Genomic DNA, 25,501 nt, shown 5'->3' on the forward strand with positions numbered 1-25,501 from the left:
AGACAGACACAGACACAGAGACAGACACAGACACAGAGACAGAAGACAGACACAGAGACAGAGACAGACACAGAGACAGACACAGAGACAGAGACAGACACAGACACAGAACAGAGACAGAGACAGACACAGAGACAGACACAGAGACAGAGACAGAGACAGACACAGAGACAGAGACAGACACAGAGACAGAGACAGACACAGAACAGAGACAGACACAGAGACAGAGACAGACACAGACACAGAGACAGACACAGACACAGAGACAGAGACAGACACAGAGACAGACACAGAGACAGAGACAGACACAGAGACAGAGACAGACACAGACACAGAGACAGACACAGACACAGACACAGAGACAGACACAGACACAGAGACAGACACAGACACAGACACAGAGACAGACACAGACACAGACGACAGAGACAGACACAGACACAGAGACAGAGACAGACACAGACACAGAGACAGACACAGACACAGAGACAGACACAGACACAGAGACAGACACAGAGACAGACACAGAGACAGAGACAGACACAGACACAGAGACAGACACAGACACAGAGACAGACACAGACACAGAGACAGACACAGACACAGAGACAGACACAGACACAGAGACAGACACAGAGACAGACACAGAAGACAGACACAGACACAGAGACAGAGACAGACACAGAGACAGACACAGACACAGAGACAGACACAGACACAGAGACAGAGACAGACACAGAGACAGACACAGACACAGAGACAGACACAGACACAGAGACAGACACAGAGACAGACACAGACACAGAGACAGACACAGACACAGAGACAGACACAGACACAGAGACAGACACAGACACAGAGACAGAGACAGACACAGAGACAGACACAGAGACAGAGACAGACACAGACACAGAGACAGACACAGACACAGAGACAGACACAGACACAGAGACAGAGACAGACACAGAGACAGACACAGACACAGAGACAGACACAGACACAGACACAGAGACAGACACAGAGACAGACACAGAGACAGAGACAGACACAGAGACAGACACAGACACAGAGACAGACACAGAGACAAACACAGAGACAGACACAGACACAGAGACAGACACAGACACAGACACAGAGACAGACACAGACACAGACACAGAGACAGACACAGACACAGACACAGAGACAGACACAGAAACAGAGACAGACACAGAGACAGACACAGAGACAGAGACAGACACAGAGACAGACACAGAGACAGAGACAGACACAGACACAGAGACAGACACAGACACAGAGACAGACACAGACACAGAGACAGAGACAGACACAGAGACAGACACAGAGACAGAGACAGACACAGACACAGAGACAGACACAGAGACAGACACAGACACAGACACAGAGACAGACACAGAGACAGACACAGAGACAGACACAGACACAGAGACAGACACAGAGACATACACAGAGACAGACACAGACACAGACACAGAGACAGACACAGAGACAGACACAGACACAGACACAGACACAGAGACAGACACAGAGACAGACACAGAGACAGACACAGAGACAGACACAGAGACAGAGACAGACACAGACACAGACACAGAGACAGACACAGACACAGACACAGAGACAGACACAGAGACAGACACAGACACAGAGACAGACACAGAGACAGACACAGACACAGAGACAGAGACAGACAACAGACACAGAGACAGACACAGAGATGATCTCTCAGCATTTGCCCCAACTACTGTCCTAACATTTCCATTAGGGGCGTTGGCGATGCTGCAGAGTTATCACAGAGATATTTAACTTCTGAGACATTGTTACTCTTTCCCTTGACTGCTGTATTTTTCTTCACAGTTCATTGTTATACGTACACACGTTACACCTACATATATTTGTGGTTAAGTGCTTTTAAACTCAATTTTCATTGGAATGGACGTTGTTTTAGGCCTTAATTAATTTGCATCTCACTACAGACGGACCGAGGGCAATGGTGGAGAAACGAAAACAACCAATAAAAGGCCAAATATAGTTGGAGACGCACAGGTGTGTGACACACAAGACAAAGATCCCCCGTATAGCCTGAACAGACTGTTGGGGCAAGTGCTGTTAGCGAGCACCTATGAAGGCCAGCACGGCACACGAAGGGGTGGGTGGCCTGCACCACACCCGGCCGCCTTTATCTCCCCAGTGGTGATGTTTACACACCGCACCAGGTACTCATTTGAGGCTGAGTCGACCTAGGGGAGGCCCAGGACCGGTTCAAATAATCGTCACTGGTGTTGGCCGTGAGCGGGAATCGAACCCGGGACGCCAGGTTCGTAGCGCAGCGTGGCGCTAACCGCACACACACAAACAACCTCGCACACGACCTGTATGGGCAATACATCCACCGAGGGCCCAACACAAGCCCGGTCCAAAGCCCCGATCACATCATCCACCCCAAACGCACCCACCACACCGATGGCCACATCAACCATCCCAAAATATCCCAAGAGGGCCCTGACACCGCCTTTGAGTGCACCTAAAAAAGTCCTGGAAACTTGACAGCCCTGGTGTCAATCGCTGTGGTTCAACGAGCCCAAAAGAGACCCTTTGTGGTACCGCCACTGGAGCGATCCACTTCTAAATCTAGATTGAAAACTAATTTATTTAAAACTGATTTTGTTTGTGTTTAGTTTGCTGTTCTTCCCCCGCACATCCGAGTATCACGGCTACGTCCGGTGCCAAACAAGTTCAACACACGACTTGGCACGAACGGGTCCGTACGCGTCTCGCCATCGATTGTAACACCGCCCTGGCGCACTCCATGAAATCCCCCGCGACATCGCTGCCGAGTGCCGGCCGGTCCTGGCGTCGCCAGGGCTCGACCCCAGCAGATCACCGGGAAGGTCAAGTTGGAGCGTGAGTGCGAGGCCCCCGGCCCTGGCACGGGGCAGCCCCCCTTGGAGCACGAGGTGGAGGTTTCAGAGGCGCCCGGCGGCTCGGTCGCGGCGAGACCAGCAGGAGGGTGGCAGACTGATGCCACACTGCCGTACGACCACAGGCTCACTCTGTCATACGCCGCTTGATTTCACCCCCAGGCCGCCCTCGATAACGAGTCGTGAGGTCACGGCGTCATGGGGTCCACGTGTCCCTCGCTTTGTTCAACCGCTCGGGAAAGGATAACCCAACCCGCTATCCAAACACGTCAAAGGGTTCGCATGGCAAAGAAGCCAGCGGCCTCTTTGCAAATGCGCAATGGTTTATTTACTTTTTATATAGTTCTCAAAATATCTGCAATAAATTGTGACAATCCACGGATGCCACCGACGGGGCGTGCCGCGGATTAGGGGAGGAACAGAGGTCGCAAACGGGTTTTGATTCCTTACCCGTACCCGGCCGCACCAGGGTCGCAAATGGGTACCCGTACCCGGCCGGGTACGGGTAGTCGGGTATCGGGTAGGGTACGGGTATCGGGTACCCGGTTGCGACCTCTGGGGAGGAATTATCCGCTTCCGGGCGAGATCCAGTCATCCGCAATTCCTTTACGGATTTCAGGATCAACGGTCCCGCCCATTACTGGAGGAATCGCGAACTGCGGGTAATCTGCTGATTACAGAATTCGCAGATTATTTGAGCGTGTATTTTTGGGGTCCTTCTGTTCCTAGCACATATATTTACTACCCAATAACCTGCAAGCATCTGGACTCAACTGTGTTCGATTAGTGGCAGATTTGACATCATCAAATCTAAAGTCTCAATCAACCGCTGATATAACACCAAGGGATCTTTTGACATCACACATGAGTGGGTAACATATAAGTTCAACATAACAGGAAAATGTCTACAATGTGCAAAACATATATTTTAATTGTGCCTTCTCTTGTCCATTACAAAGCAAAGGGGGAATACACATTTGCTACAATACAGCAAGTAACAATACATTGAAGCAAACGCGAAACACGGTAAAAGTGAGAACAACTCATATACCCCGTAGTACTTACTAATGTCCACTCTTATGGGTCTACTTTAAGGGGAGAGACTACAATAATAACAACAACAACAGTGCTAATACATCCACAATAGATGTTTTGGGTTAGATCGCGTAAATATAAATGTGTCGTTAAACCCGCCACCACCTAACATTTTCAATTGTGGGTTTACTCTCCAATACACCGCTGGCTGGTGGTGTGCTGTACTAGTAAAGCATTGGCTTGTTCTATTCACGTGATCAACTGGCTGTGTCGGGTGGTGGCGGGTTTAACGACACATTTACATTCATGCGATCTAACCTAAAACAACCTCTATTATGGATGATATTGGTCGCAAAAGCCTGCCACGTGTTAAACAGTGCTAATACATACACGAGGAGTGGTACTTTTGAATGCTCATCATCACTTTTGTTTCCACAACATAGGAAAGCAGATGCGTTTGACATGAAATGCGATAATAGTGTGACCAACAGCAGTTGTCAGATTGCAGAATCACAGCTCAAAGACGTTACCACTTTCATTGCGTTATGATCTGAAAACGTCGAACAATCTCAGTCCTCGGGGAATGTCTACTTTTAGATATAATAATAATAATGATGATGATTTGATGCAACACTACAGAATAAGAAGTGGTGATGTTTTTGTTGCTGTTTAAAAGCACCCTTTGAATATACATACATTGTTTTCCCAACACGGACATCACTTTTGAAATAAACACGAAAACGCACGGTTACACCCCGTTACAAAAAACAAACGTATAAAACGATTCGGCTAAACTATGAAATATGCGAATGTTGGTGTGGTTCATTTCAAGGGGAGGCAAGCAAGTGACGCCCATTCAATGACATCTTTCTGTCAGCGTGGGGGTATCTCTCCCCGTTTCCCGCTGTTCCCATGCTCTTCTCATCTCGGTCGAGCGGCAACGTCGTCCATCCTCCGTCCACCAAAGGCGCTGTTGCTCTCAGCGCGCAAACACCACCGATCCACTGACGCGACCTGACCCCCCAAAACCCCTAAACCCCTAAACCCATGGATAATATCTGTCGCGAAAAGCCCACTTACGTGTTCAAGCAGCTATCCAGTCACGCTGCCTTGCAGGCGCACGCGCCCAAGGCTCTACTGACTTGCGCTCAGCCGCTCGTTACAGCTACGCAATGCAGAAACGTGTATCGGTGAGACATGTGCTATGGAAACATGAGCCCATGTGCTGTCAAACTCGGCCGGAGCCCAGGCAAAACGAGCTGGAGCCCGCATCGCCTCCAGTGGCTATGTCCCGTGTTTATGTTTAAGCTCAATCATACTTTTTTTGTTTGTTTGTCCATAAACAGTTGAATGCACTTCAACAACACACGCGCGCACTCACATATTTCACATGCGTGTTAACATCTGTACACATACACTGCGCCGGCGCTGGGCATTATTTGAGCATTGTGTCGAGTGTTGAAGTCGCGAGAAGCACAACTCTTTATCGGCGCCGATGTAGGGGGCGGGCATCGCGGATCCTATGATCCGCGATGTCTTTCACGAACTTCGTTTGTCCGAAAGAAACACACATTTGGGGCGAGAAAGGACAAAATAAAAACCGCCTGATCTGAGAAAAATGCACGGATAATTATGATAATAGGAAGCCGTTCCACAGTACAGGTTGGTAAAATCAGCACGTAATCGTGGGTAATTGTAAGAGTTGGAGAGCAGATAATATGTTTTCACAGGTCCCACAGCTTCCATGAATGACAGGGTCGTGGATAAGAGGAGTTCTGCTGTATTGATTTTATGGATTGATTTCATTCAAAAATCGATCCATGGAAAACTCCAATCCAAAAAACGCACTCAAAGGGGGCGAAGAGAGAGCGGGGAGGAGGAGGAGGAGGGAGCGGGGAAATCCAAGTAGCAAGTCGGTAAGGTCGTGCACTCGGAGCTTGGAATACGCCACGCTGTGTACCCCATTCAGAATACACCGCAGTCCATTCTCGCGAAGCGGAGACGCAACATCGCGTACCGAACGTGCGAGCGTGAGCGCATCATACCGCATCTACTCAGACGGGTATGTATCCCGTACGGTGTGTCCGTGTACATGCTTGGGTATACTCAGGAGCGCAGTGTGGGTGCACACGCACGCGTGTACCGGCGGCGACAAACACCCAAGTTGGCGGGCACCACTCGGCACCGTGACCTTTGCCTGAGGTGCCAAAGGTCAGCGGGTTATGCGCATGGATTCTACACCATTCCCCCAACTCGACCGACACGTGCGGCACGGTGAACGGGAGCGTGAATGTATAACGGACACTGCTGCTGACACACGTGATTACCTACGGCGCCTATGCAGCCAAAAAGGGTGAGTTACCACTGTGAGACATTCTAAATAGGAGGAAAATTAGAGCTGTGGGGGACCCCCCCCCCCACCCCCACAATGCTCGATCTGCTACGTTGGTAATTAACGATGCAATGATGACAACGTGAAGGGAGCAGTGGTCGTTTGCTCAGGGCCTGTGGGCGCCTGCACCAGTGTTGGGTAGCCCCTCACTGTGCAGACTGGGTGACCTGCAATGACTGTGCAGGTAATTGTCTAAAAAAGGAACGGACACCTTCCAGGAAGCCCAAATCGTACTTTTATTTTTGAGTTAGGCTAGGTGACAATTTGTGGAACAGACCGTGCACCACTTGAAATTGGCCAAATGAAAGTGGTGATTGAATTATTTTAGCTGCACAGGCCGATCCCCAATTTCGTTGATAGACGTTGAAACTTTTAACGCGAACGAAAATGCACGGCGAAATTTGTTTTATACTTTTAGCGCGAGAAGATGACGATAACCCGTTAGGTGAAACAAAAAAACTAATCTCTCGTCGGGGAGACGTGGAATGTAGTGAGGGCTTTAGGACAAATGTTCATCTTAGTCCAGGTTAACACGTTTCTCTGGAGTCACGTGATGTTGCATTAACGTGAGCACTTCACTGATGGCACCACTCCAATGAACATTGTTGCATACGTGACAAAGATCCCCCGTATAGCCTGAGCAGATTGTTGGGGCAAGTGCTGTAGCGAGCACCTATGAAGGCCGGCACGGCACACGAGGGGGTGGGTGGCCAGCACCACGCCCGACTGCATTTGTCTCCCCAGTGGCGACGTTTACACACCGCACCCAGCTACTCATTTGAAACTGAGTCTACCTAGGAGAGGCCCAGGACCGGTTCAGATAATCGCGCTGCTACACTACCGCTCCCCATGCACGGACACTACCGCATACGTGAACTAATTAAAACGGCTTCCCCCTCACATATTACCTCACCACATAATAAAACAACATTAATGCACTCTTTACTTTAAAACACCCTCGACGGTGAATCACGCTGTCATAACTTTTAGCAGCTGATCCTTATGGCGGAACCCCGGGGCACAAAATAATACAAAATGTCCGATGCAATTAAAATGTTTATTTCTGGGACACTATTTTTCCAGGGGCGTACTTAACTCCAAGACGGGGGTATCAATCAATCCGAAATCAGTGCCACTCCGTGATGTCGAAACGCCAAACATCAGCATGAAAAAAATCCGTTATCGAAAAATTCAACTTTGAATCGTGCATCGTGCACAGCTCGTCGAGATGAGTCGATTGCCGCATCGCCGACCATCAGCAGACTACAAGTGACCGCATCACGGACATTGTGCGAGAGCCGGGCTCCTGTGGTACCGCCGTAAGGTTCAAATGTTCATTTCGGTTGTCATCATTGTCGGTTTTGCGTTTGCCTCAAAGTGTGTCCTTAATCCTCAACCATTGCTTCTCTTCAACAAATCGTATCGTCCCTTTTTTGACTTCGCAATTTGTGCTCATCTCAGCTCCGCCGCCACCCTCTTCTTTCAATGCAAATATTCAACAGCACCCAAACCGAGGCTTGAGAAGCAATCACATCGTTGGCGAGGCTGCTGCACGACGTTGTGCGAATGCTCCCCAGCAGCACAGGCATGCTCTGAGAAACATCTGCAGAGACACCCACGAGCTCTTCGCAAATGTCACTTACAATATATACACACACGCAGCTGTAGCACGGAACCTATACACGGTGCGCTTACGATGCCTGCCCTTTCGAAACACTTTGATAAATGCAAATACCGCGATTACATGAGTTAGATACGTGGTGTTTACAAACTTCTGGCTCCAAAAAAAGTAGCATTCGGGGCGATTTACACACGCGTGTGTCACACACACACACACGCGCCTGTCACACGCACACACGCGCGCCCAAAGTCCTGTTCAGACTCCACAAACTATTTATACACAAGCCTTTTAAAAATAAAACACAACCCAGAACAAAAAAATCGACAGCGCGCGCAAGAACAGTGAAATGTACAGCAACGCGTTGCTCTCCGCACACCGTCGACAACGCTGCGGTCGCGAGGGAGGGAGCGAGCCAGTCAGGGGCCATCTGCGGGAAGATCCCGAGTCACGCCACGCGGTTTGTGGGGCCAGCGATGGGCACAGCAGGGCCAGCCTGCGGACAACGTGATCCACTTACAGACACCCCACTGGTTTCTCAATAGCCCCTCCCCCCTCCTCCTCCCCTCGACTCTTCCTCTCGTCTCGGCAGGCGGGTTGAAGGGATGCTGTTAAAGAGATGGCTCCGTGTTTTTTTTTTTACAGAAACGGCGAAGGAAGGTGTTGGTGGTGGTGGTGGGGTGGTAAGCACGGGTGGAGGGAGATTCGTGGGTCGGTGGCTCTCACGCAAATTTAGTTTCTAATTCCCATTAAAAAAGTGAACAGCGCAAAGCTCGTAAAGGAACTGATGATGTGTCTGCTCGCACAAAATGCCAGCCCTCAATCGCAGTCTACAATCGTATACTTTCTCCCTATTACATACGAGCGGGGTATGTGTTAATGAATCACCCTGCACACCCGTGTCGCCTTTACAGTGGCATCTGTGCACTCGCTGCAGTTTCCCGAAGTGCGGCGGCGTTGATGTTTGTTTAAGGAGAATCCAATATTGACAAAGGGATTGCACCCCCCCCCCACCAGCCCCTTGAACCAGAGGGAGAGCGCGCGGGCACTGCGGTCACGGCGGTGCTCTCTACACGTTCTTGACCTCCGCAGACGGTAACAGCTGCATTCACGTGCGCACGCTGGCTAGGTGAACTGCCACAATGGAGAATTCAAAATCCCGAGTGGGGACATCTCATAAACAAAACTGATTTGCGGCATCGTGCGCAGCGAGCAGCGGCGTATCTGTGCTGCACCCTCGTAACACCGTACGGAGCTCGACCTCGCCAAGTGAGAGAGAGAGAACTAAAAAGGGCACCAGGTAATACGTGGAAGCATATTGGGGCCAAAAGCTGCGACGCTCAGGTGTTGGTGGGCAGGTAGCTCTGGTAGTTCATGGAGCGAATGAGGCCCAGAGACATGGAACTTTTCAGAGTAACGATGCCAATTCCATGACATTCGATGCATCAAATAACGTGGTTTTTATTTATCATAAATGTATACAAGACATTGAACATAGAGACCTAAGCATATTATGATCACACACTGATTGGATTGGCTGCAGTCATATTTAGAGGATTTGTAACTACTGTAAATACTGTAGTATTGTATTTTATGGGTTTGGGCAAACTGTAGGATCTCCAAACATGTTAGCAGAGCTTCTAGAAATGCCTCTCACTGGCTCGGAGATAGCGCCTCACATAAACTACTCCGAGCATTCCCTTCGTTATCCACTGCGGTTGATGACAATTACGCATGCACGTCAGGCACAGTTTAAAGTGGCATTGCTTCCAGTGATCAATGTGTCTCTGCCATAAGCTTGTCTTTCTTAGGTAGTCCTGCTTTAGGAAATTCAACATATTTTAACAGCACGCAGTAATATGGTTTTTGGAGTAAGATGTACTGTCAGCTGAAAGTATTAAGTAATTAAAGATACATCATCCACATACTTGATAATACAACACAAATATAACATCTGATTCACGTTTCTTAACTGAAAATGTGATATACTTTAATTTCATATATTGCTCCGTTATCAATAACTTGAATGATGGTGCTGCTTATTTGAATTGTTATGAACTCAAATGATAAAAGCTGTCGTATAAAGGTACCGCATCATAATTCCAGTTGATAATGTACTGCGCAGAGCTAAAATACACAAATAAGCGTCACACGTGTGCAGACATCTGCGAACGCTCGTTACAGACACCTGTAATGAAGCACACTATTGTTTACTAGGGAACAGCAATACACCACCGGCCATCATACAGCCCTCTCCATTTGTATCGATAGAAAAACAAACGATTAACAACAACGTACAGGCCCCCCCCCCCCCTGTCATTGCACTCATGGCTGAAGGCCTCGCTGCACGCCGTGTCAATGGCGGGGTTCGTGAGACGGGACTTCACCACGCCGGCGAGCTGCGGGTTGGTGGAAGGGGGCGCACGGATATCGCTCGCCGCTAAGTTGAGCCGTGACCAGGAATCTAAAGTGAGGCGGGCTGGGTGGTGGCGCAGTGCACCGACCGCTGGTGCCAACGCTGCCCCCTTAGTGAATCCTCCAGGCTGCAGGGCAGGGCACTTGACAGGGGCCCGAGTCTAGGCCGATCTTCTCTCAACGCGTACATCTTACCCAACGTCATTGACCTCGCTTATTTTGTAACCACATGCCACCTGAGTCGAAAAATCGTGGACAATATCAGCAGAACTTGCTGCACTTAACACAACCCCGTACTCCCACGTGTAAAAATGTTAATAGCAAAATTGTATTCGACACATTACAGCTTTATTGTTGCTACTCGTAATAAAAAAACACATACAATCGTAACAGCTTATTCCATGTTATCTACAATCCATCGGTAACTTGTGTAGTCACGTCGGTAAAAATGTGTTTCGTTCGATATATTTAGAGTTATTTTTGATAATGGATCAACTGCCGATGTGTGGGACAACATGATTTGACCGGGACGTCATTGAAAGCTCACACAGCGATCACACTACAAACTCGTCCCTATTCCTTACCCACAGCAACATATTCATCCTTTATAAAAACGTCTAATGACAATGTTATGAATCTAAATGACAAAACACATGGTTCTTTAACGATCACGCTGAGCCTGCTTGTTCCCGTTGCACTGTTACTGCAATTCCAAACAACTGTCTTACACACATGACCATTTCTATCCTTTTTTCTTGCAACCTTTGATTTCATTAAACTGTGCACCGCCTAAACGGGTGTCTATCACGCAGTAAGAAGTTGTTAACCCATTCACATTAGCAACAGAGCTGGCGTATGGTCTGGTTACCGAGTGAAATACGCCCCCCCCCCTAAGAATGGTGTTGATGAAGCATCGTATGTGAAAATAAGATATAGTTTGTCTAGATCTGGTCCAACTATCCCAGTCTAAAGCTAACGTCTCACCAAGGCTCCCACGATCGCTTGGAAAGCAAACGTGGAGCTGCCCTCGTGAATCGTAACCACATTTCCTCAGCTAAAAAGACTGCACGTTTCACACACGCTCCCCGCTCGTCTTGTCTTCATGCAATATTGCGTCCTCTGTACAAATCCCACAAATGGAACCTTGCAGTTCACACTCCCTCTTACTCGAAGGGTTTCTTGTCTGCACAATAGAGGGCTCTGATTTTGAACAGCTGCTGCTATAGAGCGCCAACAATTTTATTAAGGTTGTGTGATTTCGAGATTGAGTTTTTCACAGTTTTATTTTAAACAAAAATCCGGTTTATTTCATGCTTTCCAGAGAGCTCTACTGTCTAAGAAGGGGGTTCTTATCAATATAAGTACATTTGTATAATGCTCTTAAATTAGAAATATATATATAAAAAAACTCTTAAAAGCTTGGCCCTATACTCTCTGCAATATTGTACACATTAACCAAACCTTCTGACAGCAGGAACTAGTGAGAATATATATATAAAATAACAGAAACAAACACACCCACAAAAAATAAATCACACTATATACAGCCTCTATTAAATACTGAATTAGTAGAAGTGTAATGCTTTGGCCGCAGACAGGAGCAGCACCGAATGCTCAGCCCGTCTCTTCCTGATGGTACGTGAATGGGGAGGCTTGTAAGCTTAATGGTGCAAGGCAGCTATAATTGCTAGCACTCTGAAAAAAATACAACAAAAGCGCGAGTGGAGAATCTTAACGTGGCGCCTTCGTGATGCTTCGCAATTCCAACGGCGCTCGCACCGACACCGGAGCAGAGGACTGTCGTCCGCCGCAGTGGGGTGCACGTGACGTCTGTAAAGTTAGCATCTCGAGTCTCGGGGAAACTGCCGAGACGTGCGGGCCACGACAGCCAGGCCGCAGCGCTTCTACCCAGAAAACCAAAACCAACCTCTTTTGATGTTGTTGTTGTAGGGGAGTCTGTAATGAACGAGCAACAAAAACGAGAACATTTGGCAACAAAAAGTGAAGAAGCGTTACACACGAGGGGTCCCGCGGGATCCCCTCTAGCCTGCAGCAACTGCATGTGGGTTGCGTCGGTTCCGCAGCTTCAACTCTTCCTTGGACGCCGGCTTGTGCTTGGTGGCAGTCGGGTTGGGTGCCGCCTTCGGCTTGTGGCTCTGCGGCTGCGCTTGCGGCTGCGCTTGCGGCTGCGCTTGCGGCTGCCGCTGCGCTAACGGCGCCGGCGGTGGCGGCGCCGCCGCCGGCTGCTGCTGCTGCTTGGCCTGCGGCGTGGGCTGGTGCGTGCCGGGGCACTGGTATCCGGACTGGCTCGATCGTGACTGGCCCAGCAGCTCCATCAGCTCCTTGTAGGCCTGCTTCTGCGCGGGGCTCTGCTGACTCAGGGGGGTGCCGCTGGGGTCGGTGCCAACGGCGGCCCCCGTGAGCAGCCCGCCGACCAGGCCGCTGTCCAGCACGCGCACGGTGTAGCGGCCCAGGGTGTGACGGAAGCCGTTCTCCGTGGCCAGGCAGTGGTACATGCCCGCGTCGGAGCGCTGCACCGCTCGGATCAGCAGGCCGTGTTCGGTTCGAGCCAACCGCTCGTTTGGCTTCACCTGTCAACGGCGGCGGGGGGAGGGGAGGGCAAGGATGGAAAGTGATCGCACGCTCTCGAGCCCGGTTTCGCAGCCATAGAGAACAGCCAATTGTACTGGTAATGGGACAAACGGAATTAATATTTCTACATAAACTCATCGACAGATGTATATTGCTTAATAAGCATCGGCTGACACGGACAGACCGACTGTGTCCAGCTCGTGGCTCTCCGTCGCCAGAGTAAGCGATATGCGACGCATTTTTCAAATTCCTCGAGGCAGGTGTGGTCAGCGGACGGTTTTAAAGAATGGACGTGTAATGGCGGAGGGGTTGAAATTACAACTTGCTGCCAAATATCGAGTTCTCTGGGCTGTCTGGACACCAGTGACGGCGTGATCATTCAAACTAAGCCATCCTTTTCTATACGCGTCTCACCCCGGCTCTCGCCGTTGATCCTACTGTCAATTACTGACGTCGGGGGTGGGGGGTAGAAACGATGGACCGCGCGATAAAGAAGCGTCCCCCACGGCGAGACTCTTCACCCACGAGCTTCCCTCGCGGCCTCAGAGGCCCCCCCCCCCGCCCCCTCTCGGCAGGCAGCTCACGGCTACGCGTGCCGCAGTTGCAACGCCCGAGCCGAATGTTCAGATGCAACATTTTTTGGACGGATTTTTGTGTAGTCCTGAAATTATTTTGAGAAGAATCTAAAATCCAGTTCGATTATTTTCACAGTCATTTAGTAATTGAGAATATTTAGAAAACCAGTGGCTATTTTACCGTCTCAACTGCTCTGCATATATGTCCAAAAAAGGAGGCTGTGTGAATGAGTAACTAAGTCGCCGTGTGGATTGATAGGAAGTATGCATCACTCCATCAACGAATAACGTTTCTAGAGCTCGCAATGGCGATACCATTGGTGATGAAAGGCTCGAAAAGCACAATGGGCACCTCTTTGGCAACATGCGTTGCTCAAATCTCAATTGGAATTCGAAGCTCGCGGTTCGAAAAAATGCCCCATGTCGTCCAGTTTCCTAATCCTGGCTGTGACACTGCTCGTGCAGACTCGGTGCGATCCGCCAATCCTCCACGCCGCGTGGATTGCAGCTGTGCAGCACCACCGGCGTAGACCGCCGGCGTATACGTATGTCGAACTTCTTTCGCACCGTACAGAGCCAACCACGCTAATCGCAGGCGTGCAGCGCCACCAGCGGGTGCGGCGCGCGTCGCACGAGGGGAACCGGAGGGCAAGTGGCGTCGTCACCTCCTTGCGGCGATCGCTGTCGAGGCGCTGCACCAGCCACTTGACGGCGGCTTGAGGAGAGCGAGCGCCGCACTCCATGAAGGTGCTGCTGCCCTCCACGGCGAACTGGACCACTTCCGGCAGCCGCTTGTACACTGCACAGACATCAGCAGCGTCACGCGTGTGTGTGCGCATGTCGAGATTCTTCCGCGCCATACGGAGCCAACCGCGCTGATCGGGGGTGCGGGGGGAAGGACAACAAACTAAACACAAAAAGCAGTTCTCAAGAAATGAGCTTTCAATCTCGAGGGTGACTTAAAAGTGCACTGCTCCACTGGCTTCCTAATATCGGGAGGAAGAGCATTCCAGACGGTCGCAGAAGGGCATCTGAAAGCGATCGATGCGGTGACCGCCTTTGTTCGACGGTTAGCTCAAAGCCTCTGCGAGGATGAGCGGAGTTTGCGTGGTGGTTTATGCTCCTTGATGAGATTAGGAAGGTATTGTAGCTCATTTGTGGAGGGCACTTTGTGTGTAGTGATCGTCATCTGAAGACTAGATATCGCGCCTCCGCTCACGAAGAATGAGAATGCACAGGTGAGCTGCGAGTAGGTAGCAGCACACATGTACAGTTTAGAAAGCAACCAATGACATCGAATAGGGTTCGAGTTAAGATTAACTTGGTATTTAAAATCCTGAAATAGTTTTGCACAATATAAATACTATTATCAGAGGTAATTCATATACAAAACAAGGTTTGGTGCCAATCCTTTCTTGCTTTAAAATAACAAATTGATGTACATTTCAATCTCTTTCTCCAAATAATGGTTAAATATTCACAAACAATGTCACTCCGCATAATGCTAACATTGCCTCCGTGGATTCCATATCAGGCATTTCTAGATTTCCCTGATACTTTCACCAGAAAATAGGATAAGTTATCACATTAACAAAGCGTGCTGTATTTACAAATCGATAATTCCAATCAAGGCATTTGGATAAGTAAAATATTTTCTACGCGATTTTACTGAACAAGATGTTCACAGTATACATAGGCTGTGCATGCCATGGGAGATCTACCAATGTAAAACGTCTGCTGCGTTTAGATGCAAAAGAACCTGTGACATCCAATACAAGAGGTGGCCTTTTATTTGTTAAAGCTAACACAAGGGTTCAGAAATTGCCTGCAGATAAAATATAACACCACCTGAAGCGTGAGAGCTACTGCTGTACAGGTGTTCCTTGCAAGAAATATGGGGCTCTCGTCACATTTTAACGAATAATATAATCAGTGTCACCTTTGATTTGCCGATGTCTCCATGGGAGAAATGTTAACGTGGCTGACGCAGTCTCAATGGCCTTTCACGTGAAGAGCACAGTCAGTGAAACAAAATAGACACTGCTCATCGTCATATTAATACCGAGCCCAGAGACGACTTGCCTGTGCCTAGGAGGCTCAGGCATTGTGTGTAAAAGTCCTCGCCATTTAACTCCACGATGACTATAAAGTTTCACTTTGGACATATCTCCTTCAAAAATATCTGGTCATGCCTCAGGGGTAGAAGCAGTAACTCACGGTTCCCATTGAAGCCACGGCACTGTGTGACGGGATTCCCGTGCCGGATGTCCTGCCTGCGGCTGCGTCTGTGAGGTCACACGACAGACAGCAGGAGGTCACGAGACAGACAGCAGGAGGTCACGCGGCAGACAGCAGGAGGTCACGCGGCAGACAGCAGGAGGTCACGAGACAGACAGCAGGAGGTCACGAGACAGACAGCAGGAGGTCACGAGACAGACAGCAGGAGGTCACACGGCAGCAGAAATCACTCGGCAGGCAGCAGATCACACAACATACAGGAGGAGGAGATCACACGACAGACAGCAGGAGGTCACGTGACAGGAGGCGAGTTGAGCGGACACACGGTGGCTACGTGGGACACGTGCGCCCTCCTGTGTGGAATCCGTATTATTGCAGAGCGCAGCTCAACTTCAGACGCAAATTAATTTCAGGCACATGTACATGGTGTGCTATACTGTGACAATGCGAATTCCATCCAGAACCAAACGGATTAAATCATTGCATGAAAAAGTTGGGCGTAGACATTTATGATAATTGGTATTTAAAAGTAGAACATTTTCACAACACACTGTTCAAACTCCAATTAATAATATGCCACGTGGACTGTCAAGTTAGGACATTTACGACGACCTCTCTATAACATAACAGAACTATTAATAGCCGTGTCAGATTCACAAAGTGTTTAAGGATTAAGAGCATTCAAAAGAAAACTTTTCGGTGAAATGGTACTCGGTGATTATCAGTAAATGAGGTTTCTTAAGCAGCCCCAAGCATAAACTAAAAAACTAAGCTATTTTTTATTTTACCCGGTAAGGCCTACCGAGCTGTATAGCTCTATTTCACGAGCGACTTGGCTTTTACAAACGATAGCTCAATGAAGTGGCTGATCGTGTGGAAATGTTTTGCCGGCAAATACTCTAAACGCACATTTATAAATGTGGAGGAAAAACCGGAGGACCCGGAGAAAAATCCACGCGACCACGGTGAGAGCATGCAAACTCCAAATATACAGCAGGCGTCAGGGTCGGGATCGAACCCACGACCTCCTGCATACCAGGCGAGGTAGTTAACATCTCAGAGCCAACGCGGCGACCCATCATAACCGGGCTCTGAGCAGCATGGCCATCACAAGAACGGTGATGCCATCTTGGCATGCGCAGAGTGCTGGGATTGCCATTACGTTTTTGCTCTTCTTGTATATAGATTATCATTCTGGCCGTTAAAACTGCTGCCTCGGGTAGAGGAAGTCCGATTTATAACGCACACGTGTGCAGCGCCGCGGACACACGAAGCTCGCAGCACACGGGAGCAAAACATCGGCCATCGCGCTGAACAACACGCGCTGCGGTCCGCAGCGATATCGTTGAAGAAGGCACGTTTACAGAACATGATTTTAAAGGACTAGTTTTGTGATGGGTGAATACGAATGAACGCTGGTCGACGATTGCCCGATTGCTCCATTCCTCCACAGAGAATTCTCAGTCGATGCGCGCTATGTGCGTGCGACAAAGGTAAATGCGCAGCGCTGCAACCGCTTGCTCACGCCACTGCAAACTCAAGGGCCTAAACCAGAACACGCTCGAGGGGGCATTTGATTGCGAGTCCAGCGCAACAACCATCGCAACCCGCAGCAGCTCCCTCCGTGCAGGGCTCGGTTCCATTGCGCTTCCTAATTCTTCGGGAAGCGCTGAACGCTCGTGTGAGGTGCGACATCAAGCGATGCGCCAGGGTGGTGAGATGTTAACGACCTCGCCTGGTGTACAGGAGGTCGTGGGGGTGCGACCCCGACCCTGACGCCCGTATATTTGGAGTTTGCATGCTCTCCCCGTGGCCGCGTGGATTTTTCTCCGGGTCCTCCAGTTTTTCCATCCACGTTCAGAATCAACGTCACGTGTTCAGAATATTCGGCCGCAACCATTTAATTCCCACGCGACGGTAATCCACCTCGTTGAGCCATCATTTCTGATAGCCAGGTGGCGGCTTCTGAAAAACAGCTAACGTAGCTCAGTGGGCCTCACCAGGGTAATAAAATGAAAAGGTTTTGACGCGCGACGAAATTGACAACAGGAGGGCCAGCAGCAGCGACGAGCGCTGCTGCTGCCGCCGTGGCGGCGGCGGTAACTGTGACGGTAGCGCACCTCTTGGCGGTGGGGAAGTACTTGGAGCACTGCTTGCCGTCCCAGGCGCAGTAGGGGTCCCTCGCCAGACAGCAGTCGGCGCACGCCTTGCCGTACACGCCGCAGCGGTGCAGCGGCAGCTGCGTCACGCCCACGGCCGAGCTCACGTACAGCTGTTGCTGCGGGGGTCAAGGGGCGCGCACGCGGAGAGGGGGGCTCAGCATGGCGTACAGCGGTGGCGGAGAACACACGAGGAGGCTCGCTGGAGGAGAGATAACCGCGCACGGACGTGATGGAGTGGTGTGAGCGTAAGATAAGTGGGTCTGTAAACTAAATGCATTCCAGTGTTGTGGATTAAGCTAAACGACTGGATTAGATTTAGATGCATTGAGGATTAACCCCGCGATCACAAGCGGACAACCTTCAAGTCTTGGTGAAATCATTCAAGATGCCTGATACACTTACTCTTTTGGATGAGATCTTCATTGATAAGATCGGCACTGGATCCTGGAAGAGGCACAATGAACATGTTAAAGCAAATGTACTCTGGAGTAATTGTGAATGTTTAACAGCCGACGCATAGCATGTGTGCTGTACGAATGTATGTTGACCTTCTTTCATACCGTACGTAGCCAACCGTGGTAATCGGAGGTGCGGGGGGTGGGGGAGGAAAACCAACTCGGCACAAAAAGCAGCTCTACAGAAAAGAGTTTTCAATCTGCGTGATCGGAAAGTGTTGGGACGTGGCCGCACCTGGAACACCTGGAGCTCCTCCAGCACGATCTCCTCCTTGCTCTCGGCGTCGTCTTTGGGAAGGACGATCAGCTTCTGCACCGTTCCAAGATCTAGAGGAGAAAAGACAAAACAGCGATGCCGTCCACGCGCACATCACTTCTAAGCGCTGGAGACGGGACCCCTCATCACCATCATCGTCATTATCGCTGTTCAGTGCCATCGCCGGCGGTCAAGCCTGAGAAGATATTTAGTCTTGAAAAAATATCCAATTTCGCAGCCACGTTCATTGCGTCAGCAGAATGACTGATGGAAATGTTCGTCATTTGAAGTGTTTCATTTATTTTCGTCAACGACGATCAGAAGCGGACAAAATCATTAAGGGTAACGATAACTACCGACTGCTGTCAACCAAAGAATGATCGACCAACTGTCACAAAACTAAACACACGAGGCTGAATGTAGGACGCAGACTGAACTCATTTAACAACATCATAAAGAGACTGCAGTGCACTTTGGAAGAGCAATGATGAAAGTTGTCTCTATGTGCATGCAGTTTTTACCGAGTTTACCTATTGGCTGACCCCATAACGTAGTGGGTGGGGAGGATTGCACACTCCTTACACACCCATTCAGACATTTACTCAGTCAACTAAACGATAGACTGCTGTGAGTAAGGCTAAACTAAGACAACCTAAAATAAACAATACATTGACTACGTTAACACTGCTTGGAAGTCGGTTTTGTAATCCTGGTTGCAGGTTGAATATTCATCTTTTGGCACCGGCGTGTGCAATTGCGTGGTAGTCTGCAAACACCGTAGCTCCTCCACCACAACATCTGGGTGGCTCGCAACGGGGAAGGTTGCGAGATGAAATCCCGTTTGGGGGGGGGGGGGGGTTGACTCGGCTCATCGTTCCTTTCTGGTCGATCAAATCGGCACTCCAACCTTCGTGGGGAAGTCAACAGCGGTCTGTCCCTACGGATAGACTCGCCTCCACGATGCGTACTCGGGATTTACGGCTCGGGGCTCGCAAAACGGGACGCGTGAGAGTAAGCGAGAAAGAGAGAGCGAGAAAGCGAGAGAGAGACCGAGAGAGAGAGCGAGAGAGAGAGCGAGAGAGCGTGAAAGCGAGAGAGTGAGAGAGAGCGACAAAGTGAGAGAGAGCAAGAGGGTGAGAGACAGCGAGAGAGCGAGAGAGAGAGCGAAAGAGCGAGAAAGACAGCAAGAGAGCGAGAGAGAGAGCGAAAGAAAAAGGACGTAGCCTCAGCGCTGCTCCCCCCGAGTGGGATGGAAGGTACGCGAGACGAACCCGTGCCGAGGAAGACGATGTCGTAGCGCCCGTCGGCCGCGTCCACCTGGTCGACGGCGATGCGCGTGAACTTGTAGGGGATGTTTGTGCGCACGATGATGGGCTGCTTGTGGATCGACTGCACGGGGTTGAACATGGTGGGGTGCGTCTGGATGAAGCTCACGACGTCGTCCGGGAATTCCTTGGTGGACTTCATGAAGGGCGTGAACGTGCCGCCGGGACACTGCCAAGCGCACGGAGAAACGCCCGAACGTCAGCGACTAAATTCGAACCTCGTTAAGTGCCGTCGTATGCAGCGGGTCCTACCCCGTCACCCCTCCTTCCGGTATGCAGCTCAGTCGCGTCGGGGTCGGCTTCATACCACGGGAAATCTTCCAACTCGCGACTGGCTGTATCGGGGTCGTGAGTTCTTACGTAAATGCATTAATAATATTTTTAGTTTTTACCACCGTACACACGTTCTCTTTTACGTAGTTCTCTTCGTGCACAGCATCGCAGTGCTCCTTACACGAACAACTCTTGGACTATCAGTCCAGCTAACTGAAAAGCAAATGCGAGTATCAATTTGTATTTGACTGGAAGGCTACGCCTTCATTCCCAGCGGTGCTCTGCCCTTCGTGGCTGCACTGTGGCTGGTCTCAAGGTGCGACTGGGAGCACGCTGCACCAACAGATCCCGTAGGAGAGGGGCCCTGAACCACGAAGACGTCCTTTGCTGACTTCGTTCACCACAGTACCAGTAATAACAACAATTACCATGCTCATGATAATACTGTAAACGTATTATTATTTAAACGTTATAAGTGCAAAGATGGGCAGGTTAGTTTAACACGAAGGCTTTCGCGACCAATATCATCCACAATACAGGTTTTATTTGGTTAGATCGCTAATTACTAATTGGGTGTTGGGTGGTGGCGGGTTTAACGACACATTTATATATTTACGCGATCTAACCCAAAAAAAACATCTATTATGGGCAGGTTAGGTTTACTACCAAGCAAAAAAAACTGGAATTTGGATGAACTGTCCATTTTTAACGTATTATTATTGTTATTATTATTGCTATTGATAGAATCTTAATAATAATACTCGTGTTAGAATGATTTCACTTGTTATTTCCGTACCTAAATGCTATGTTTTACTTTGTTTGTTTCGCTTTCATACTGTTGGTGACCCAGGTTGTGTTTATCCTGGTTAAACAAAACAAACTGAGATATCGTAAAATTAAAAAGTTCAACATTGGTGCAGAGGGGTGGCTTGGCTTTGCGTGAAGGGAGTCAGAATGCGCACTCGGCAGTGAAGCACCGATGCTCCGTGTGTACCCAGAGGAGGCCAATCTACATTTGAAACCGAGGGCCCTTCACCTGTGGCGGTGGAAGACTCAAATTAAATAATAGCAACAAAAATCAAGAGATATGGCGCACAAAACGTGAGCAAAATACATAAATATCCGCAGGAAAACCCACGGGGGGCGAATGGGGGGTAGAGAATAGCCCTCAATCCCCGTCCAGAAGAAGGAAATGAACCCACTTGTTGTACTGCCATACCCTGGCCAAGCCAGGAGATGGCGACCCGGTTTGCCCATGGGTAGGGGAGGGAGTCAGAGGGACGTGGCGTAAACACCGGAGCACGGCAACACACGCACGCTCGCGCTCGCACCGCGCTTTGCTACTCACAGTGCCGGGCCGTGGGTACGGGATCTTGCCCTGGTACGGGACCCACTGGTAGTTGGGTCCTTCCTTGTGGGCAAAGGGCCCATTGAACACCATGCGGATGTCTGCCATGTTGTACACGCACACGGCCGAGCCCCGGAACACCGACCTGTGGCAGACACGCGACACGTGCGGGCGCCGCTGCTCGTGACCACTCCCGAGCGCGACGCGGCGGCACGCGACGCGTGCGGTCGAGGTCCGTACTACTTTCCCCTCTCGCTGGCGACGTACGAGCTGCGCCGGCCAGCGAGACCGATATTACTTGAGACCCGAGAGTCATTTCCGAGTGCGGATGTTGATATTTTCCAGAATGTTCTAACTGCGGGGTTGGAGCTCTGATGTGCGACTCCACGAGAACAGTGCAGTTTCCTGGCTACCGTTTTGAAAAATGCACAGCATGGGGCAGCGTGCAGGTGCTCGGTGGATCTTCATTTACATCACGGGATCACGAGAGATGGAGACAGCTTGGGAAGACTACATCCAGCAGTGGATTGACCACGGATTATGATTTTTGTGGACAGGGGAGAGGATTGAATCCACGAGGACATCTAACGGCAGTCGTATGCGCTTACGGCAGATTTTGCAAGATGGAGCAGCTCGTTAAGCGATGGGTTGGTGGTGAGGTGCTGGTGAGTGGTGTGTGTGTGTCAAGGCCATCATTATATAGGCCAGCACACTCACCCGGTGGTGCTAAACACTCCGTAGATCAAAGGGTTTCTCACTTCTTCCGTCTTTAAGACAAATATGTCCTCTGCAATAGCACAAGCACACATTAAACTGTGACACCTGCTTAATTCAAGAGGGAAACACCGAATAGCATTTGCTTGACCGTATAAACCTGAAAAAGAGCATCTCTCAGCATTTCCTTGACACAGCTTGCCGAGCACATGCCCAAGACAGCAAGCGGTCAGCAACAAACAGCACTGTTGTCAAAGTTGCAACAGATACGAGTGTAACGCGTCACTTGAACCGAGCAAGGTCACAACAGCCCGAGACGAGAGGCGATGGGAGGGGAATTCCAATGTCGAGCGGCTTCGTGTTATGACAGGTGCCGCCGGTGAGTGTTGCAGACGATCAAGCGCCGTGGTTCACGTCGCTTTCTCATTCAAGCAAAGCGCACGGCGAGCACCGGGGTTCACATTGCACGATGCGTGTGATGCGCGATATTGCACGCTCGGTTAACGCTTTGCCTGCAAAAGCCGCGGTATAAATAAACAAACGAACAAAGGAACACGTACACGAGATTTGCGCGTGCGATTGAGCAATGCGCACTATTTGAGTTTAAAAGAAATAATAGCTCCCCCGTTCAGTGAAGCAATGCAAATCTCCGTTGACGTAACTCTGGAAATAGACCGTCCATTTGGCACAGGCGGCTGCTCCGCACGGTGGAGCGTTTACGAACCTCGCACCAGCGCCCTCTGGACGGCGAGCGCGCGGCCGCGATGTGTCCGCTCGCCTGGCGTGCTACTTCCTGCCCGGTGACCCAGGCCAAATGGCAAGAGACCAATTTACAAACCGTCCAAGCTGCTCCATGAACAAACGCGTTGGAATATAAGTGAATGCTCACGTGGGAAGCGTGCTGGTCCGTAGCAGCGTAAATATTTCTGAACATGATGCTACGGACTTTGAAGACATGTGGCACAGGGTTGAGCCCTTTGCCACGAACAATGCTACGTTTGTAAAAGTGGCAAAATATAAATCGATTGTTTAATCGAATCGCTAGCTAATATGGAAACAATTTTTCGAATCCCCAGTGGGGAAAATCATGACATGCCCAGGACAGTATATAATCTCACTGTCTATTTTATCATTAGACATTATTTACGTTTTCCCATATCTGCCTACTATTTTTTTTATACTAGTATCTTACGTTCCAATTGTCCGCAAACAAAAAGCAAGGTATATAACCTAGTCCCCATTTGGGCCCCAGCTGTTTGTAATGAAGGGATGATTTATTCATGGCCTGGCCGATGGGCCAGGTGATTTGCGAGCGGCCGAACGGGGACGCGAGAGGCGGGAGGAGGAACTCACGCAGCTCGTCGAAGTGAGTCTCGATGCCGTCGGCGCCCGTCACGGAGCACACGAGCCGGGCCTTCAGGAAGGTGCTCCACTTGTTCACCAGACTCCGCTGGCCGCCCATGTCATTCTGAGAGCGGGCGGACAAAGACAACAATGGCAGCAGCGGCAGCGGTCGGTCACGCGCAACGTCTCTCTCGCATCCTCCGCCCTGCCGGCACGTAGCTACAAGCGTCTCTGATAATTGATGACATCGTCGCCCTGCTTGTTTGACCAGCCCTCTGTTTGGCTACTTGCGACTCGTGGCATTGAAACAAAAAATCCGATGAGCTGTGAAGCTCTTTGTAAACAGATGTCCAGTATAGGCGCGGAGTCAGCAAGTTGCATCAGCGAACAATACAACAAAACGATAGGAGTGCAAACCAGAGAAAAAGGGAAGTCATTTAACATAAATGGATAAAACATAATTTCTAAGTCGCATTTATCAAGATTGGGCAAGGCAGCAAAAACAACAACAGCCCCAGCCCACACCAAGATAACAGCACACAACAGTAGCCCCTCAATACAATGGCCCACTCACAGGTAAGCATCAAAGTTACTAATCACATTTGCAAATGTGACCATATGAAGCACCAACCTTCTGCTTCAGGATATTTATTAAACAGTGTAGATATAAATACTCCTTATATTTGAAGGATTGTTGCATATTTTTTTTATATGTAACAACAATTATCCATTATATAGTTTTTTTTTAGTTAGATTGTATAAATACACACGACCCTCTTGGCTAAATTCTCTAGGGATGAACGTATCTTTTTTAGTTTAACATGTAGGCTTTCGCGACCAATATCATCCAAAATATAGGTTTTTTGGGTTAGACTGCCTAAATATTTACGTAAATTTACGTACATTTTTGCGTAAATCTACACGATCTAACTCCCCAAACAACTATATTACGGATGATATTGATCGAGAAGCCTACGTGTTAAACTAAAAAAATTACGTTAATCTCTAGAGAATGTAGCCAAGAGGGTGGTGTGGTTTCGTACTTGCGCTGTAGAAGGGGCATTCATTTTTACATTGTGCATGTACCGCATATATGAACTGATTAAATATTGATGCTTCTTCCCCTTTCATCAAAACGTGCGGCCCATGGGCCCACCATCGGCAGGACGAAGGGTGAGCGCGGGGCGGGGGGGTGCGGTGCCAGTGTGGCAGGCAGAGGGATGGTCTCAGAAGGACTGGACCTTGGCGATGCACGTGATGAATAAGTTAAGAAATCAGCACCCCGTCAGCACGTTGATATTAAACGTCAAAAAGCGTCTCAATTATTCAGCGCCAAATTGACTCCGAGGTCACGGGCTTTTAGAATCTTCCACCGTGTTCTCCACCCCCCTAGGTCATTACAAACATTGAATGAGCCCCATGACAACAACTGCCGGCAACTCACAGCACGCGAGTGCCGGTGCTCACCCGTGAAAGACGACGAGATGAACCAAGGTCAGAACCCCAATTTGAATTTATCAATAGCCAATCTTATTTGGACGCGCCATTTAAATATTTCATGGAGATAATAAGTTACTGCCCCTTGTCACTGCCGAATGAACTCCTCCCCATGCAAAGCTGGTTGTGGGGGTTGTTTAACCATACTTCACCATGGTGGTCAGTGCAGCTTAGTGAAGGGGGGGGAGAGCACGTTAAGCGTCTGTACATCGCGCGACAATTTAATTTGTTTGGCTATGGTCGGTCGGGTGGTGGAGGGTCTTATGACATAAATTTGGCCCGATCGTTCAGTCGCCTCACCCAAAATTATAACATCGGCA

At 49.6% G+C, this 25,501-nt stretch overlaps 1 protein-coding gene across 4 annotated transcripts in view; it reads right to left on the reverse strand.

Moving 5' to 3' along the window:
• Positions 1–3,860: 3,860 nt before the first annotated feature.
• LOC133351719 (semaphorin-3F-like) overlaps positions 3,861–25,501 on the reverse strand; it is a 364,354-nt gene continuing 342,713 nt past the window's right edge. For all 4 annotated transcript variants that reach the window (XM_061567144.1, XM_061567143.1, XM_061567142.1 and 1 more), the window contains 10 exons: positions 23,694–23,808; positions 22,344–22,413; positions 21,627–21,771; positions 19,952–20,174; positions 18,660–18,751; positions 18,372–18,413; positions 17,928–18,085; positions 15,787–15,854; positions 14,235–14,368; positions 3,861–12,993 (listed from right to left, as the gene is read on the reverse strand). In XM_061567144.1, coding sequence (XP_061423128.1) covers positions 12,445–12,993; positions 14,235–14,368; positions 15,787–15,854; positions 17,928–18,085; positions 18,372–18,413; positions 18,660–18,751; positions 19,952–20,174; positions 21,627–21,771; positions 22,344–22,413; positions 23,694–23,808 — 1,596 coding nt within the window. In that variant the 3' untranslated portion in view covers positions 3,861–12,444. The remainder of the gene's footprint in view (positions 12,994–14,234; positions 14,369–15,786; positions 15,855–17,927; positions 18,086–18,371; positions 18,414–18,659; positions 18,752–19,951; positions 20,175–21,626; positions 21,772–22,343; positions 22,414–23,693; positions 23,809–25,501) is intronic.

The sequence above is a fragment of the Lethenteron reissneri genome, chromosome 38, assembly GCF_015708825.2.
Source record: "Lethenteron reissneri isolate LAM-NWPU_2019-01 chromosome 38, ASM1570882v1, whole genome shotgun sequence".
In the NCBI taxonomy this organism is placed as follows: domain Eukaryota; kingdom Metazoa; phylum Chordata; class Hyperoartia; order Petromyzontiformes; family Petromyzontidae; genus Lethenteron; species Lethenteron reissneri.